We start from the raw sequence: 18,815 nt of genomic DNA on the forward strand, positions 1-18,815 counted from the left end.
GTTTGTGCAAGTCCTATGTTAAAACGCAAAATCTGCGATTTCGGCTGACCTGTCAATCAAAATGGCCGCCATTTTGTAAGGCCAACTTTTGTTTTGCTAGTTTGCTTTAAAATGTTCCTTAGGATGTCCCCTTTAAGAAAAAAGTTGTCCCGGAGGATCGGGGGGGGGGGTGCAATTACTCCTATTGTCATATGCCGGACTAATTTCGTTCCAGAAAATATTGTCCTAGCATTTTAAAAAAGTCGACAAAAACCTGCATATTTTTAAGAAAGAGAAATTCATTGCTCTGCCTGTGAGAGATAGTCGAGGTGCAACGAGAGTTACATTAATGTAATAGGTGTTGCTTGCTCTGGCAATTGCAGTGAGAAGTCAAGTACCATCGAAGCATGTATGTCGTTCTTAGAAAGGACTAATTTAATATCTTACCTTTGGTTTGTTCATAATCCAATTTAGCCGAATCTTTGACCCGTATTAAAAAGGAAGCTTCGTTGATTCCTTTATGAGGCGTTACGTCGAAAATGCCTCCATCTCCTTCAATGTACATTCTAAAAGTGCCATTGTTGCCCTGTATATTAAAACAATTGCAGTCTCAATGAAGTTATTCCGATTCAGACACCATAATTTGTGAAATTTAAAAGTTAACTAATTTTTTTACCTGATCGTAATCGAATACTTGAGGAATGGCTGTACCGATAAAGGTAACAGGAGTGTTGGCTTGAGCATTTTCATTTATCTCGCCAACGTATCGAGCACTCCTAAAAGTAGGAGTTTCATCGTTCACGTCGGTTACAATTATGGTAATTTCGGTTTGAACGGTAGGATTTGAGAATAATATCTGAGATTCTTCTTTGGCCTGAAATAAATCAGCGATGGATTAATTTTGGAGCCGGTTAGTTCAAATGTGGGTATGGAAATGGTGATACTTACAGTGATTTGTACGATGTAAGCTCCATTATTGGTAGCAGGACTTTCTCTATCTAAAGTCTTTAGGGTTGAAATAACCCCCGAATATTGATCTATGCCGAATACATCCTGAGCTCCGCTAGTGATCGAGTAAGCGATCTTATTGTTGACTCCTCGGTCTCCGTCAATGGCTCGAACTGAACATGGATTAAATTTCAAATTGGAGACGTGATAGTTTGGCTAATTGTAAGGGGTGATTTATTTAGTAAATGAATCATTTACCTTGTAATACAGATGATCCAACTGGAGCATCTTCGGATACCCTGGTAACTGGAGTAACCATGACGAATTCCGGAGGCTGATCTTCGACATCTTGTACTTTAATTAGAATAGCAGCTGTGCCAGTTTTTCTCTGTAATGAGCGCAATTAAACCCGCGTTTAATTTCATTAAAATAAAATAAAACTCGCGTGAAAATAATTAATAGGTACGAGTATGTGCGAGAGTGATGTTTGATAGTTTGTGTACGTATGTATACCTTTTCATCATTGGCTCTATCGATGGCTAAGATTCTCAACTGATGTAATGCCGAACGTTCGTAATCGAGTTGACCAATTAATCGAATCACGCCTCGACCATTGACTGTGGATACAGAGAACACGTCGCCATCTCCGTCCAATTCTTGCAAATAGTAGACAACCTAACGAAGTCAAATTAATTCGTTAATCGATGTGAATTTGTGGACAGAGACAGAGGTTCTCGAGTTGGATAGAGTTTTATGTTGCATATTCACCTGTCCATAAGGCCCTTCGTCGGCATCTGTGGCTTCGACAGTGGTCAGTATACCTGGCGCGCTGTCCTCTCGGACCGAAATAGAGCTGGCGTAAGGTTTGAATACGGGCTCGTTATCGTTGACGTCGTCCACCAGTAGCAGCAGACTCTGAGTGATGAAATTACCATCGCCTAGATGGCCGTCTGTCAATGTCAGGATGATGACGTATTCGTCTCGGACCTGGAAGAGATGATTTTTTGGTAGTTTTTTCGAATTGTTTTTCTAAAGTGGAAGGAAGGTTTTTGAGGGGTCGTTTTTGAAAAATGGGGGGGGGGGAGAGGAGGAGGAGAACATCTTGAAATGGGTTACTACAATCAATATGGTACCTCAGTTATGAAATTTGTTTTGTATTTTGATCGAAATTGAGGGATCTTGGGTTGCTTAAAGAGGTAATGAGATGACATTTTGATAAATCATGGATTGTTTTAAAAAAAAGACCAATTCAATTTTTCATTTCAATTCAAGTTCTGTTTTTTAGCTTGGTTCTATTTATTTATTATTTTTTTTTGAGTCTACCTAAATATTCAGTTTTTGCTTTTCTAACCTGATTTCACTTCTTATTTCTTTTTTTTTCAGTTTCAATTTTTATATTTCTTTTTTTTAGCCAATATTTTAAAAAAATATTCGTTTTTTTAAATTCAGTTTTCGTTTTAATTTCATTTTTATTTTTTAGTTGAATTTTTATTTTTCATCAATTCTGCTAAATTTTTTTTCTGTAAGTTTTTCACATTAGAAAAAAAAGTTAATCGCTATCATTGACCTCACTCATCACCCCTCCCCCTCCTTCGGTACTTGAAACTCCTCATCATGATGTTCAATATTGAAATTTAATTGCAAAGGGCACAGGACTGCTTAAACGTGTGGTTATGGCTTTCAAAGCAAATTGATTTCAAATGCTCAAAGTTACGTTTTTTTTTTCAAATCCTAATTTCCAAAAAGTTTGTTAAAATTTGGACATTGAAGTGTAAATATTTTTGAAAAATGTCAGGAAGCATTTTTACGATACCTATTCACAGCTATGAAGTTTTCTGATGACGAGTTTTGCAAAATCATGAGAAGAGGGGGGGGGGCTCAGAACTTCGAAATTTTGGTCTTGATGTAAAAAAATATCAAAATCGTAACATATCGTTTCATTCGTTTTCGAGAGAATTGAATAAGAATATCGATTTATTTTCTGATTCGACTCCTCTGACACCCCCCCCCCCTACCACCTTCAAATTAGTCCATTACATTAACTGAAAATTTAAAATTTGTAAAAATTGAGTGGAAGAGTGTTGAAAATTATCATAAAAAAAATTCGAAGAAACATAAAAATATCACTCGCAATAAATGAACCAAAAATGATGTAATTTTGGTCAAATTTGTTTCAAATAATGCTGGAAAAAAATGTTGAAAAATTGTAAAAAAAAAAAAGGCACTCATCAAACGATTAAAACAATTTTAAAAATTATCAAGAAATAGCGAAATTTTGATGTAAGTCAGAAATATTGTGTAAACACTGAAAAGAGCGTTTAAATTGATGAAAATCCACAAAACATGATAAAGCTTTTGTAAAATTGATTTAAAAAATGATGAATTTCAGCAAAATTTTGGAAAAAATGCATGAAAATACTTATCCGAAAATATGTTAGGATGATGTAAAAACACGAAAAAAGCATTTAAAGTTCCAAAAAGTGTTACAAAATTTATAAATCTTGCCAAAAATTCGTGAGAAATTATGAAAATTGTATGAAAATGATGTAAAAACACCCCCCCCCCCCCAAAAACCATCAAAATGGCCGAAAATCAACTTCAAATGATCAAACTTTGAGAAATTTGCCAACAACACATGAAAAAAAGTTTAAACTGAAAAAAAAATGGTATAAAAACAATCATGACTCATCAGAGGATTTAAAACACTTTAAAATGACCCAAAGTAGTAAAATTTGTATAAAATTTGTCTAAAATCAACGAAGAATTGAGTAAAAATAGAGTAAAAACACTCAAAATAGTCTAAAAATCACAAAAAAAAAATAAAAAACTCTGAAAAAATTTGAGATAAATTTTGAAAATTGTTGAAAATGTTTTAAAATGCGGTAAAAACACTCAAAAAAGCATTAAAATTTCTAAAAATTGACAACAAAAAAATGATGAAATTTTAACGAAGCTAGAAAAAAATGATTAAAATCAACGATAAGTGATAAGAGATGAAATTACAGAAAACCTCGCTGGAAATGCATGAAAAACTGTAAAAATTGCGTAAAAATGATGAGAAAACTGAAAACACTCAAAAAAGCATTTAAATGTCCAAAAATCATCAAAAATGATATAATTTTGGTACTGAACATTTCTCAAAAACGCGTGAAAAAAGTTGAAATTGAAAAAAATATATCTATGCAAAAATACTCAAAAAAGCCTAAAAAAAATCGCAGAGAATTAGTCAAAAAAAAAAATCTGGAAAAATTTAGGAAAGTTCATGAAAAATGCAAAAGATGAGTCAAAAATCGAAATGATGTAAAAACATTCATTAAAGCATTAAATCGCTGTAAATCGCCAAAAAAGGATGAAATACCCGCAAAATTTTTCAAAAATGAATGAAAAACTGAAAATCAAATAAAAATAACGTGAAAACACTCAAAAAAGTAGATTTTTAAACCATTTAAAATCATCCAATAAAATTATGCAATTTTCGAAAAATTTATCAAAAATTGATTTAAAAAAATGTCGAAGTCAAGAAATGTTAAAAAACAGGATAAAAGCATTTGAAAATTTCCATAAAAATGACGAAATTTTTATGAAGTTTTCATCAAAAATGCACGAAAAAAGGTTGAAATTAAATCAAATGAGAATCAACCAAAAAAATAAAATGAATTTAATTAAATTTCAGGAAAATTCATGAAATGAAAAGTGTTGGAAATTTTGAAAAAATGAATGAAAAGGTGAAAATCGAGCAAAAAATCACGTGAAAAGCACTCAAAAAAGTATAGGTAGATATTTAAATCATTGAAAAGTATCCAATAAAATTACGTAATTTTCGAAAAAATTTTCAAAAATTGATTTTAAAAATGTTGCAGTTGAGAAAAAAATGACGTGAAAAAACAGGATAAAAACACTTGAAAATTTCCAGAAAAAATGACTAAATTTTATCGAAGTATATATTCATCAAAAATGCACGAAAAAAGATTAAAAATTAAATCAAATGAAAATCAACAAAAAAATGAAAATAAATCAATAAATTTTAGGAAAATTTATGAAATGAAGTGTTGGAATTTTGTAAAAATGAATGAAAAAGTGAAAATCGAGCAAAAAATCACGTGAAAAGCACTAAAAAAAGTAGATATTTGAATCATTGAAAATCATCCAATAAAATTATGCAATTTTCGAAAAATTTATCAAAAATGGATAAAAAAAAAATGTTGAATTCGAAAAAAAAATGATGTGAAAAAACAGGATAAAAACACTTGAAATTTTTCAAAAAAAAAACTGACAAAATTTTTATGAAGTTGTCGTCAAAAATGCACGTGAAAAGATAAGATTCAAGTAAAATAAAAATCAACCATGCAAGAAATAAAAATAATTCAACAAATTTTAGAAAAATGCATGAAATGAAAAGTGTTGGAAATTTTTTGTAAAAATGAATGAAGAATAGTGAAAATCGAGCAGAAAATCACGTGAAAGTGCTCAAAATAGTAGATATTTAAATCATTAAAAATCATCCAATAAAATTATGCAGTTATTTTTGAATTTCAAAAATTGATAAAAAATGCTAAAAGGTTAAGAAAAAAAATGACGTGAAAAAACAGGATAAAAACACTTTGGAAAATGTCCCAAAAAAATGGCGAAATTTTTATAATGTTTGAAATAAATTCGACTAATTTTAGGAAAATTCATGAAACCAAAAGTATTGGAAATTTTGTAAAAATTATGTAAAAACACTCAGAAAAGTATTCAAAGTATCGAAAATTGGCCAAAAAACGATTAAATTTTAGCGAAATTTGGAGAAAATGCATGAAAAAAATTTTAAAATATTGTGAAAAGTGTAGAAATTTAATAAAATTTGTGTAAAAATACTCAAAAAAAAAAAACATCAAAACATCTGATAACAAACATTTTGATGAATTATGTAAATACACTTCAAGAAGTATTTCAACTTCTGAGACTCTTCAGAAATTAACGAAATTTTGATAAAATTCGTCATAAATGCAAAAGTAACTTTATAAATAATTTATTTTCATTTTTATTTCAATTTCTTAGTTTGATTTTTTTCAGTTTATTTTGATTTTTCGGGTTGAGTTTGATTTTTATTTATTTATTTTTCTCATTTTGATTCTATTTTCGTTTCTCAATTCAAATCTAGTTCTAAATGTTCAGTTCAATTGAATTTTAATTTTTTTTTTAAACTTTGAAAACATGCAGTCAATTTTAATCTCGTTGGAATTTATTCATCGTAAAAAGTTGAGCTTTCGTTTGGAATATTCTGTTCAAGCTTTTAAAAATTTCATCACTGATTTTGAATCTATTACTTATCTGCTGTTATTTTTGAGCCCCCCCCCCCCCTGTAAACCAATTTTCCTAAATTCAACTGGTTTTAAGATTGCAAACTTTTTTCTTTTTTAAAATAAATCAAATTCCGAAGCAAATAGGAATCGCTGTACCAGCTTTGCAGACTCACCTCCCTGTCCAATTCTTTATTCAGGTACACGTTGGCTTCATTATTGGCGAAATTTTCTATCCTTATGACATCGCTGCCAGGTTGCTCCTTGACTCCAAAAGTCAACTTGTCTCCATCCGGATCAATTCCATGCAGACGATAGATCAAAGTTCCTGAAATTTGATTCGAAAAGTTATATAGATATCTTGTTCCCTTCTATGGAGATCCCTGATTCCCTCTTATGGTATAAATACGATCAAGATACTCACCAACTGGACTATCCGGGCCCTCCTTCAACCTCAACACAATCTCAGTTTGAGCACCAGTCAAAAACTGCGGAGGTTGATTAGCTTCGATTCTCGTAAAAATGGTAAATACGAGAAGTACGAAGAAGAAATAATAGGCCCGTTTTAAGGAGCACGTGTTCGAATAGCGACGACAATAATGTGGATGTTTGCGATTCACAGTTGCATTTTCGTTAGCCGTTACCATTATCCGCGTATACGCAAATTCTGTCGAATAACCGGTTCTGTTTTTCGTTCATTTGGACTCTTTTTTGGGGGTCCACGTTTTCAACTTATCGACTGCTGAAGTGTAATTCAATCATATGGGTATCTGGAAACAAACGAAGGAAAAGAGAAGTGATTAGAGAGGTGTTTTTTCAAAGCAAAAACGTCAGTTTTTTTGGCATTTCAATGGTACATATGTTTTCTGAGGATCAATTTGAGGATTCTTTTTGCCCAAAATTGAGCTCAATTGTCTCCCATTTTTTTGGAACCGAATTCGGTTAGCAATGAAACAGCTCAGCTCCATCATTAGCTGTAGTGCCATCTTTACCATTTAACTAGTTAATTGGCTTTCTATTCCATTTTTTTATTATTTTAATAAGTCTCTCGTCAAATACTAAAGATGGTCTTTTTACATTTTCCTTTCTCTTTTTTCCCATAAAGACTACGCCTTATCCGGATCAAAAAAAAAGTCTTTTTACAAACTTTACAATGTGCCTATACCTATCTAATGTACATAGATAGAGACAGATGAGTTCATCATAACGAAACGATCTCCCAAATACACCTATTTCCATATTTCGGGCGTGTTCTTCAACGCGGCGATTCAACTGTCTGGCTGTCTCACACAGTCACCAAATCGCCACATTGTAAGATAAGTATCGAAAAAAACAATAAACACGAAAATAAAAGACCGGAGAAAAAGAGACGATGATGATGAAGAGGAAGAAGAAGAGAAACACGCACGGCGAAACTTATCAAGTTTGTACTATAAACGTGACTTGGGCGAAGCGCCGATATAGTAAGCTGAGTCGTCCACGTTTGTATAGGTATAGTATTGCGACTGTGAATGGCAATTCTCACGACTCTCGCGAAACTTTAACACGAAACGTGTATTTACATAAATTTTATCACGTAAGAGAAAGATAATCCGTGTGTAATGCTCATCTCTCAAAGGACAGCGCGAGTACATACTCGATGGGTGTATGGGAAGTTATGGAAAAGTGCTATAGATTTTCGATGAATGAAATCGAATTGTGCGAGTACCACTGACTGAGAGAATATTGAGCGATTAGAGAGCCGAGATTACTATAATGATGATGCATACGAGTAGATGGGCTCGTGTTGAAAGAGTTGGGTGCTTAGTGTAGTGACTTCCTAGGTGCTCAGTTTATCGATAATTTTCAGCGTTTACGTGTTGAAAAGGCCATAGGTGGATGAAAATAGTGTGAGATGACCCTAAATTCATGTTGAAATTATCTTTGGGTAGTCTGCAGTATTGATCAAAAAAGTACAACGGTTTCGTACTGTATCAAAAATATCCCAGAACTTCGACCAAAGTTGGGAAAATCAGTGGAAATTTGGATAAGTTTTTTTCTAGGAGAGAACACTGCAAAAAAATCTTCATAGTCTTCCATCCTATAAAATGAGATGAATCTAAAACTAAACCAAATGAACCGATTTCGATGAAACTTGTAATTTCACTATGCTTACACGATTCCTAAAAAGAACTAATACGACCCTCAATTTTTGGTGAATCATTTATGAACGAATTGATCAATTTTTCGAAAGAAGCATTCGCCAATGAATCGATCAGTTCTTTAATTTATGAATCAACTCGTTCGCGAATGAGTCACTTATACGAGTCAATTCGTTCGCGAATGATTCACTAAAAATGATTCAATTCGTTCGTGAATGATTCACTAAAAATTGAGTAAATGAATCGATTCGTTCGCGAATGATTCACTAAAAATTATTTAATTCGTTCGCGAACGAGTCAATAATACAAATCAATTTGTTCGCAAACGAGTCAATTATTATACGAATCAATTCGTTCGTGAATGATTCATGAAAAATTGAGTAAATGAATCGATTCGTTCGCGAACGAGTCACTTATACGAGTCAATTCGTTTGCGAATGATTCACTAAAAATTATTCAATTCGTTCGCGAATGATTCATCAAAAATTGAGTAGATGAATCGGTTCGTTCGCGAATGATTCACTAAAAATTATTCAATTCGTTCGCGAACGAGTCAATTATTATACGAATCAATTCGTTTGCGAATGATTCACCAACAATTATTCAATTCGTTCGCGAATGATTCATGAAAAATTGAGTAAATGAATCGATTCGTTCGCGAATGATTCGTCAAAAATTTAGTAATTGAATCGATTTGTTCGCGAATGATTCACAAAAATTATTCAATTCGTTCGCGAACGAGTCAATTGTACAAATCAATTCGTTCGCGAACGAGTCAATTATTATAGAAATTATTTCGTTCGCGAATGATTCATCAAAAATTGAGTAAATGAATCGATTCGTTCGCGAATGATTCACTCAAAATTATCCAATTCGTTCGCGAATGATTCATCAAAAATTGAGTCAATTCGTTCGCGACTGATTCACTAAAAATTATTCAATTCGTTCGCGAATGATTCATCAAAAATTGAGTAAATGAATCGATTCGTTCGCGAACGAGTCACTTATACAAATCAAGGCGTTCGCGAATGATTCACTCAAAATTATCCAATTCGTTCGCGAATGATTCATCAAAAATTGAGTCAATTCGTTCGCGACTGATTCACTAAAAATTATTCAATTCGTTCGCGAATGATTCATGAAAAATTGAGTAAATGAATCGATTTGTTCGCGAACGAGTCATTCATGCGAATCGATTCGCTCTCGAATGATTCATCAGAAATTGAGTATATGAATCGATTCGTTCGCGAACGAGTCACTTGTACGAATCAATACGTTCGCGAATGATTCAGTAACTTTTGATCAACTCGTTCGCGAATGATTCACCTAGAAATCAATTAGTTTGTTCAATTTCCAATTGGTTGTGAGTTGTGAATGATTCGATTCGATTCGATTTGATTCACTTCGCTTGAAAAGAGATCAATTTCTATACAATAGTTTCACAAAAACCGAATCAATCGTAAATTAATTGATCCATTTGCGAATGATTCACCAAGAAATCAATCAATTCATTTAATCGCACATCGTTCGTAATTGATTCGATTCGATTATACTTACACAAATCAATTACCTACTGTACAAAATATGTTTCAAAAAAAAGTGAATCAATTCGTTCGTAAAAGATTTTTATTTATAAAGAAAAGTCGGCCGAGTCTTTTTTTTTTTTCAATAAAGGGTCAAAGTGACCCCTCCCTCTCCCTAGAAAACTTGATGCTTTTACCCTAATTTTTGGCGAAACAAATATGTTTTTTTTTAGAAAAACATTTTTGGTAAAAAATTTGCATTTTTTAAAGCAGAAAATTACTTGGCTTTTTTTTATTAAAATTTAGCATTATTGATTATTGACGAAAAGTTGATGTTTTTGCACAAAATTGCCTTTTTTTGATGAAAGAAACTGACATTTTTTAGCAAAAATGAGCATTCAGGGAAGAATTTGTTATTCTGTATCTGTAGCAAATAATTAGGTACCTATTTTTGATGAAAAAATTTAATTTTCTGTAAAATGGACATCTTTGCCATGAATTTATGGCATTTTTATAAAACAATAATATTATCATTTTTTACAAAAAATTGACATTTTTGACGTGGGAATTTTTACAGAAAATGAACATTTAGGAAGAAAATGGGCATCTCTGACAAAAGCAAAAAATGCATTTCTGCGTAAAAAATTTGCATTATTAATAAAAAACACTTTTACCAAAACACTAAAATTCGTTTAAAAAAAGTTCATGAGTTTTTGTCAAAAAAGAGCATTTTCGGTAAAAAAAAAACGACTCTTTTGAACAGGAAATTCGCAATTTCTGCAAAAATTGGTATCTTTGGTATGAATTGAGCACTTTAATAGAAAATCAACGCCCCCTCCCCCCCCCCCCCAAAAAAATTTTTTTTACTCTTCCTGAAAGTTGACAGTTCTGCTGAATAATGAGCATTTTTGACTAAAAAATGTGCACTTTTGGTAAAAATATTGTCATCATTTGGCATAAAGTTGGCATTTCTGTTCAGCAAAAAATTAGTATTCTGATAAAAAAAATTACTTTTTGGCAAAAATTGAGCTCTCAGGAAAAAAATTGGCATTTGTGGTAAAAAAAATGAGCGTTTTTGCCTGAAAAATTTGCACTTTCTCCAAAAATTGACCTCTTTTGTCACAAATGTGGTGGGTAAGTGCTTTCATCAAAAATTCATCATCATTCTCAAAAAAAAAAAAATTTGATATCTGTAATATGGAATTTTTGGCGAAAATTGCCATCATTGACAAAAAAATCAACATTTATTCCAAAATTAGCACTTTTGGCAAAAATTCGAATTTCTGGTAAAAAAAATATCATTTTTCTAAAATAAGCATTTTTTTCAAAAAAATTAGCACTTATTCAATAGAAAACTGTAATTTTTGCCAAAAAGTTGCACTTGAGGCAAAGCATGTGCATTGAATTTGTATTTTTAATGAAAAATTAGCATTTTTGGCTGGAAATTAGCTAGTAGCTCTGAAATAGATATTTTTTAGGTAGGTACTGTTTCGATGTCAGTATCTTCAATCGATAGTTCTCTGCTAGCTCGAGTGAAATACATAAAATGAATGATGTTTACCTATTGAAGAAAATTTAAAAAATGAAGATCATGAAATTTTCAAAAAATAATATTCAATCCTTGACAGTGTTATGTCCTTTGATTCATATAATGATCGCATTCGTTTCTAATTCGTACGAAATTACTCTAAAGTAAGCCTTAAGCATTATTTTCCGCGTATTTCGATATATGATGAGAACCCTTCATCATTATCGTCATCCCATATGAAGTAACACGATAATAATAATTAATGAATTATAACATAGGTATTATTTCACTGCTACATATTTAGAATAGGTAATATAAACTACACAGCAGCCGGCAATCCTGCAGTAGGTAATAGGTAATATCGTGTGAACTGGACGAGAAGAGATAGTGAAAGAAAGAAAGAAAGACAGAAAAGCATACGTTGGAGAATACGTACATACGTAGGTAGAAAATAAGAACAAAATGATGGAAAAATAGTAAATTTGTACGCTCGCATGATTTAAATCGAAAAATAATTACCCATAACGTGTCGACAACCGACGCTGGATGGTGTACCATATTCATTCGATATATTGTGTGCACACTGACACGATTTACTGGCCAATGATGTTGGGATATATTACATGGTATACGAGTATACGAGTATGTACATATAAGAACACTGTATGGAATATGGGAAATGGGATACGGACGGAGAGAGGAAGTTCGGTACCTGTACTGTACCTATATTTATGTAGTAGGTGATTTTTTTTCAGCTAGAGAACCGAATATTATGGTGACCAAATTGTGCATATTAGCTTGACCTTTCTTCAACATGTACAGTTAGTTGAACATGCTACATACAATATTTATAGGTAGTTTTGCCATTGGCAAAAGAACTGTTTATGCGGATCAGTGGGCAGTGAATTCCAAAAAATCTTTTGAATACATTTTTTTTGGTAGGTATAATCAAAAAGTTGCTCTTACTCCAGGGTAGATTTAAAAATCGAATTTCAACATTTGGTAGCAGAGCGTGGTTGCGTCACAATCTGAATCTAAGAATCTCGAGGCCCATTACCCATTTTCTGTCGATTGTAACCACGCTCTGCTACCAGGTGTGAGGATATACACTGATTTTTTTTACCGACGGAGTGAATTTTTCACTCGTTTACAGGATAAAGATAAAAAAATCCAATATTTAACATTATGGTAGCAGAGCGTGGTTGTCCAAAATCCGTTTGTCTGAGAACTGTAACCACGCTCTGCTACCAAATGTGAAAATATCTACTGATTTTCAACGAGGGAGTGAACTACTCGTTTACAGGATTAAAAAACACATTCGCTTGTTTTGAAACATTTGTGTAGCAATATTGATAAGTTTACAATCGAATCGAATCATTTACAAACGATTGGAGATTAAATAAATTGATTGATTTTTTGGTGAATCATTCGCAAACGGATCGATTAATTTATGATTGATTCAGTTTTTGAGAAACTATTGTTTAGGAATTGATCTGTTCTCAAGCAAAGGAAATCGAATCGAAATTCACAACCGATTGGTGATTGAACACATTGATTGATTTCTAGGTGAATCATTCGCGAACGAATTGAGTGATTTTCTAGTGGTTCATTCGCGAACGAATTGAATAATTTGTGGTGAATCATTCGCGAACAAATTGATTCGTATAAATGATTCGTTCACAAACAAATCGATTTCTTTGCTCAATTTTTGGTGAATCATTCACGAACGAATTGATTCGTATAAATGACTCGTTCGCAAACGAATCGATTCATTTGCCTAATTTTTGGCGAATCATTCGCGAACGAATTGAATAATTTTTGGTGAATCATTCGCAAGCGAATTGATTTGTATAAATGACTCGTTCGCGAACAAATCGATTTCTTTGCTCAATTTTTGGTGAATCATTCACGAACGAATTGATTCGTATAAATGACTCGTTCGCGAACGAATCGATTCATTTGCTTAATTTTTGGCGAATCATTCGCGAACGAATTGATTCGTATAAATGACTCGTTCGCGAACAAATCGATTTATTTATTCAAGTTTTGGTGAATCGTTCGCGAATGGTTCTTTCAAAAAATCAATCAATTCGTTCATCATGAATGATTCCCTCACACTGAGAAATGAATCAAATATGTAAACAATTCGTTTGAAAACAGATCAACAGATCAACTTATTAATAAAACGATTCGTTAATCGGTTCGATCATTCCTGAGAAATTTAATTTTTAATGAATTTTGTGCAAAGTAACCCCATGAAAATTTTCAAAAACTCAATTTTTTCTGCTATTGCACTAGAATGCTGTGAAGTTTTGGATCATATGGTAATGGTCATCGATTATAGGAACGGCGATGGACTTGTGAGATTACAAGTTTCATAAAAATTGATTCAGTCGTTCATCAGGGTAATCATTTTGAAAGTGAAAAATATTTCTATAAAATTTTGTCGCTCAATAAACTTGGAAGTTTTGAACTTTTGAAACATGATGATGGTGACGAAATGTCAGGGTAGTAGCCCAGTGGTGAAAAGTCGGTGAAAATCCAATACGACAACATATGGGAGCAGAGCGTGGTTGCCCAAAATCCATTTTTCTGTAGATTGTAACCACGCTCTGCTACCAGATGCGAAAATATCTACTGATTTTTCATTTTTACCGACGGAGTGAACTTTTCACTTGTTCGTAGGGGGAAAAATCCAATATGACAACATATGGTAGCAGAGCATGGTTCCCCAAAATCCATTTTTCTGTCCAAATCAAATGAAAACATTCATCAGGAAGTGATGAAAAAATGACTCAAATGATCTCCTAACGAATACGCTGTTTCCACGTGAGGTTTTTTTTTGACGAGTAATGCTTGGTAATAACAAAGGTACCTCGTGAGTCATTTTTTTCTCCGTTTTAACTACCCAAACTTATAGGTACGTAGATACCCGTTGTTAATTAAGATGACTATATGCAGTTAAAATCTATCAATTTTCAAATGGACGACGAGTCGTTAAAACTCGGCAAACACGTCGAAGCTGACGGATGATTAGTCGAGAAGATTTTCGGTTTTTATTGTTTTTTCTTCTCGCTGGTTTCTTTTTCATCTGTTCGTCGTCGGCTATGTGTAGGTAATGTAATGGTACCAGTTTTAATTAATTTACCGATAGGTAAATTGTTTTTGGGAAATGACAGCTCGGAGCGGAGCTGCGTAATGACAACACGATGCTTTGAGAACGAACAACGAACCAGTGAGATAATTCGTGACTGGGTCTAGATCGTAAATCAAACGACGCGATGTGGCGCTGGCGGTCGTTTCACTCGTAAACATTCTATAAAGATCGAGCCTTATACACTGTATCGTATCCTATCGTATACTTTCGCATATTACTACAGAGAGTCTTATTAGTCTCGTAACCACTCCGCCTTCATCTCGTGTTCTTCCAATATTGTAACTAGAATTCGACTCTATTCGATCCTAAAAACAGCCTATGTGCGTACCTTCGTACCTTTCTGAAATTGATTTCATCTTATGGATCCGCGCAGAGCAGAGAAGTGAACTAAACCGAACTCCATAGTGGCACGGTACTTTGTACCTTTCTCGCCAACCGACCGTAATACTATGCCCTAATTTTCGTCGTCGTCATTCGATCAAACACGTTCGTATACACGAATATTATACGAGAGTACGACGTAGGTAAGGTACCTACAGCAGGAAAATCTTACTTTTCTGAAAGTTTCCGCCAAGTCGGCCTTGGCTGTGATAAATCTTATATGCCGGTTTGGCATAGACGTTAATGGATTTAGTATACTCGAGGCGGATCGCGATCGTATCTGTATTGCGAATTCGTCCAGGAAAGGCAAGGCAACGGTGCTAGCGGTGGGTGATTTGGTTCGTGAATGATGTGAGAGTTTGGTGGAATTATGTGCAGGCAGATGAACCTAGGTAGTTGTTGATTTGCGACATTTTTCAATCAATCGTGAGTATATGAGAGTTGACGAGATGAATGAATTGGTTTCAATTTAGCTATAGATCCGTTTAGAGATGGAGATGGTTTCACTTTCGAGAAGCTGTGTGAAGTTATTATTACCTTCCTGTATGTGTACTTTAATGCGATCTATTGTAATAGTTATCAATTTTTAAAAAGAATTTTAGATTTTTGAGGTAATTATTGGTGTCCTGAGAAGTGGTCGTGTTTGAAAACATGAGATGAAAATTGTTCTGGAGAATAATCTGAAACCTTATTTTCGTAAAAATTGCTCAAACTGATTTGTTTTGCAATAAATTTCGTCGTAAAATTGGTGAAAAAAGTCGTTAAAATTGTCTGATATTGTTCATAAATTGATTCAAAAGTGCATAATTTATAAATACATATGTGCGACAAAAATTAGCTTACAGTTTTTATGAAAATGTCAATCTTTCATCAAATCAACTCATTTGTTTCCAAAATTATACTCATTTTTGGGTAAATTGCTTATTTTGTATCAAAGTACTCATTTTGAGCAAAAAATGCTTATTCGTGCCAAAAGTGTTAATTCACTTTGTTCTTAGAAATGTCTGCGCCAAAAAGCTCATTTCTAGTGCCGAAAATGCGCATTTGCTTTTTACCGCAGAAATTCTTCCTCATTTTCTGTCTAAAATGCTTATTTTCTGGTCATATGTTCATTCTGAGCTTAAAGTACTCATTTATATTTTGCACCAAAAAATGCATTCTCTTTTTCCCAGAAATTCTCATTCATTCTCTGCCAAAAAAAAACTCACTTTGAGTTTAAATGGGTCATCTTCAGCCAGTAAAGCTCATTTTTTCTGTATCAGAAAATGCTCGTGCCAAAAAGGTCATTTTATGCCAAAAAGTCTTCATTCGGTGCCAAAAATAATCACTCTTATTTTGTCAAAATTTTTTATTCATTTTCTGCCTAAAACGCTAGTTTTGTCCTATGGTGCTCATTTTGAACCAAAAACATTCCTTTTGTGCCAAAATTGCCCAATTTGCGCCTAAAATGTCTATTTTGTGCAAAAAATACACATTTTTTTTGTCGGAAATTATTAATCTCTTTTGGCCGAAACTTTTCATTCATTTTCTGCATAAAATACTAATTTGAGCTGAGATGCTCATTGAACCAAAAATACCCATTTGTACCAAAAATGATTGTTTTGCGCGAATAATTTATTCTCATATTTTATATAAATGTTCATTTTGGGTAAAAATGCTGGATATTTATTGGTTCATTACATTTTATGCCAAAAACATTTTTTCATAACATTATTCTAAAAATGTTCATTTTGTGCCAAAGTGCAAAAAAAAATGTTAATTTTGCGCCAAAAAAAAGTTTATTTTGTGCCAAAAAATGTTTATTTTGTGCCAAAAAATGTTTATTTTGTGCCAAAAAATGTTTATTTTGTGCCAAAAAATGTTTATTTTGTGCCAAAAAATGTTCATTTTGTGCTTTAAAAAATTCATTGTGTGTCAAAAATTGTTTATTTTGTGCCTAAAAATTGTTTATTTTGTGCCAAAAAAACGTTTATTTTGTGCCAAAAAATGTTTAGCTTGTACCAAAAAATGTTCTTTTTGTGCCAAAAGAAATGTTTATTTTGTGCCAAAAAAATGTTTATTTTTGTGTCAAAAACCGTTCATTTTGTGAAAAAAAAAAATGTTCATTTTGAGCCAAAAATGATCATTCTCTTTTTACCAAAAAATTTCATCCATATAAATTAATTATTTTGTCCTATGGTACCTAAAATATACCCACATTATGCCAAAAATGACCATTTGTACCAAAAATGATCGTTTTGCGCGAATAATTTATTCACAATATTTTATAGAAATGTTCATTTTGGGTAAAAATGCTCAATGTTTATTAGTTCATTACATTTTATGCCAAATAAATTTTTTCATAATATTATTCCAAAAATGTTAATTTTGTGCCAAAGTGCAAAAAAATGTTAATTTTGTGCCAACGTGCCAAAAAATGTTTATTTTGTGCCAAAAACGTTTATTTTGTGCCAAAAACGTTTATTTTGTGCTAAAAAATGGTTATTTTGTGCCAAAAATGTTTATTTTGTTCCCAAAAATGTTCATTTTGTGCCAAAACATTTTATTTTGTGCCAAAAAATGTTCATTTTGTGCTTTAAAAAAATTCATTGTGTGCCAAAAATGCTTATTTTCAGTTAAAAATTGTTTATTTTGTGCCAAAAAATGTTTAGTTTGTACTAAAAAAATGTTTATTTCGTACCAAAAAAAAGTTTGTTTATTTTTCTGCCAAAAAATGTTCATTTTGTGCTTTAAAAAAAAAAATGTTTATTTTGTACCAAAAAAAAATGTTCATTTTGTGCAAAAAAATGTTCATTTTGTGCCAAAAAAAGTGTTTATTTTGCCTCAAAAAAATGTTCATTTTGTGCCAAAAAAAGCGTTCATTTTGTACCAAAAAAATGTTTATTTTGTACCAAAAAAATGTTTATTTTGTGCTAAAAAAATGTTTATTTTGTGCCAAAAAATGTTCATTTTGAGTTCAAAAAAAATGTTCATTTGATGCCAAAAAAAGTTCACTCTCTTTTTACTAAAAACTTTCATCCGATTTTGGCTAAATTAATTATTTTGTCCTACGATACCAAAAATATAGTCATTTTATGCCAAAAATGACCATTTTATGCCAAAAATGACCATTTTATGTAATAAATGTTCATTTAGTCTCAAAAGCTTTCTTTTTTTTCAAATTTTCAACTCCAATTTTTTCGTTTCTGCTTAGGGGTAGGGAGGACCTTTATACAGGAGGGCGAATATCAGTGATGACTACACCTTTATATTTCAGTTTCAGTTTTACTCATTTCGGTTTCAGTTTTGGTTCCAGTTTCAGTTTTCCATCACAGACGAATATCTTTTAAAAAGCTAAAAGAACGTGTTTTGGGGTTTGTTATTCTCACATACAGTTAGCAACCTTATCGCATATCAATGCTCAATCTCGTTCCTTCCCAAAATTCCAAATGCAAAATCGTATTATCAATCATGAATCAATGGATAAACTTATGGAATGTTTTTGGAATGAAATTAATTGATGTAATAATTTTATTTTAATAGTAATTATTACTAGTTGCAATTCGCAGCTAAGTATGGATTTTATTTAATTTTTGATGGGAAACAGGACCTGGAAGGGGATTTAACGGGATAATAAAGATCAACATCAATCATCATATTGTCAATGTCATAGTCATATGTACTTATAATTCCGCATATTTTCTGATTTCCGATTCTAAATTTCTAAATTAAATTTTTCATCGAGGATTATTAGAATAATACTTCAGCATTTCATTTTTAACTCTACGTTTTCGTTTCTAATTTCTACTCATCAGTCCGTCAGTCGTCATTCAACTTGTGGACTTGATCTACTACTACTCGATATTGTTTTAAGTTGAAAGATCAGAGCCATCAGAG

General features: G+C 32.3%; 1 protein-coding gene and 1 long non-coding RNA gene across 2 annotated transcripts in view; one reads left to right on the plus strand and one right to left on the minus strand.

Moving 5' to 3' along the window:
• Positions 1-18,815, plus strand: part of LOC135837719 (uncharacterized) — a 206,363-nt gene that overhangs the window by 119,932 nt on the left and 67,616 nt on the right. The window lies entirely within an intron of this gene.
• Positions 1-18,815, minus strand: part of Cad88C (cadherin-88C) — a 124,376-nt gene that overhangs the window by 43,548 nt on the left and 62,013 nt on the right. The window contains exons 2-9 of the mRNA XM_065352979.1: positions 6,634-6,979; positions 6,386-6,537; positions 1,696-1,914; positions 1,441-1,602; positions 1,186-1,315; positions 928-1,100; positions 656-853; positions 427-565 (exon numbers count right to left, since the gene is read on the minus strand). Of these exons, the coding sequence (XP_065209051.1) occupies positions 427-565; positions 656-853; positions 928-1,100; positions 1,186-1,315; positions 1,441-1,602; positions 1,696-1,914; positions 6,386-6,537; positions 6,634-6,856 (1,396 nt within the window). The 5' untranslated portion in view covers positions 6,857-6,979. The remainder of the gene's footprint in view (positions 1-426; positions 566-655; positions 854-927; positions 1,101-1,185; positions 1,316-1,440; positions 1,603-1,695; positions 1,915-6,385; positions 6,538-6,633; positions 6,980-18,815) is intronic.

This window comes from Planococcus citri, chromosome 1 (assembly GCF_950023065.1).
Source record: "Planococcus citri chromosome 1, ihPlaCitr1.1, whole genome shotgun sequence".
NCBI classification, from domain to species: Eukaryota; Metazoa; Arthropoda; class Insecta; order Hemiptera; family Pseudococcidae; genus Planococcus; species Planococcus citri.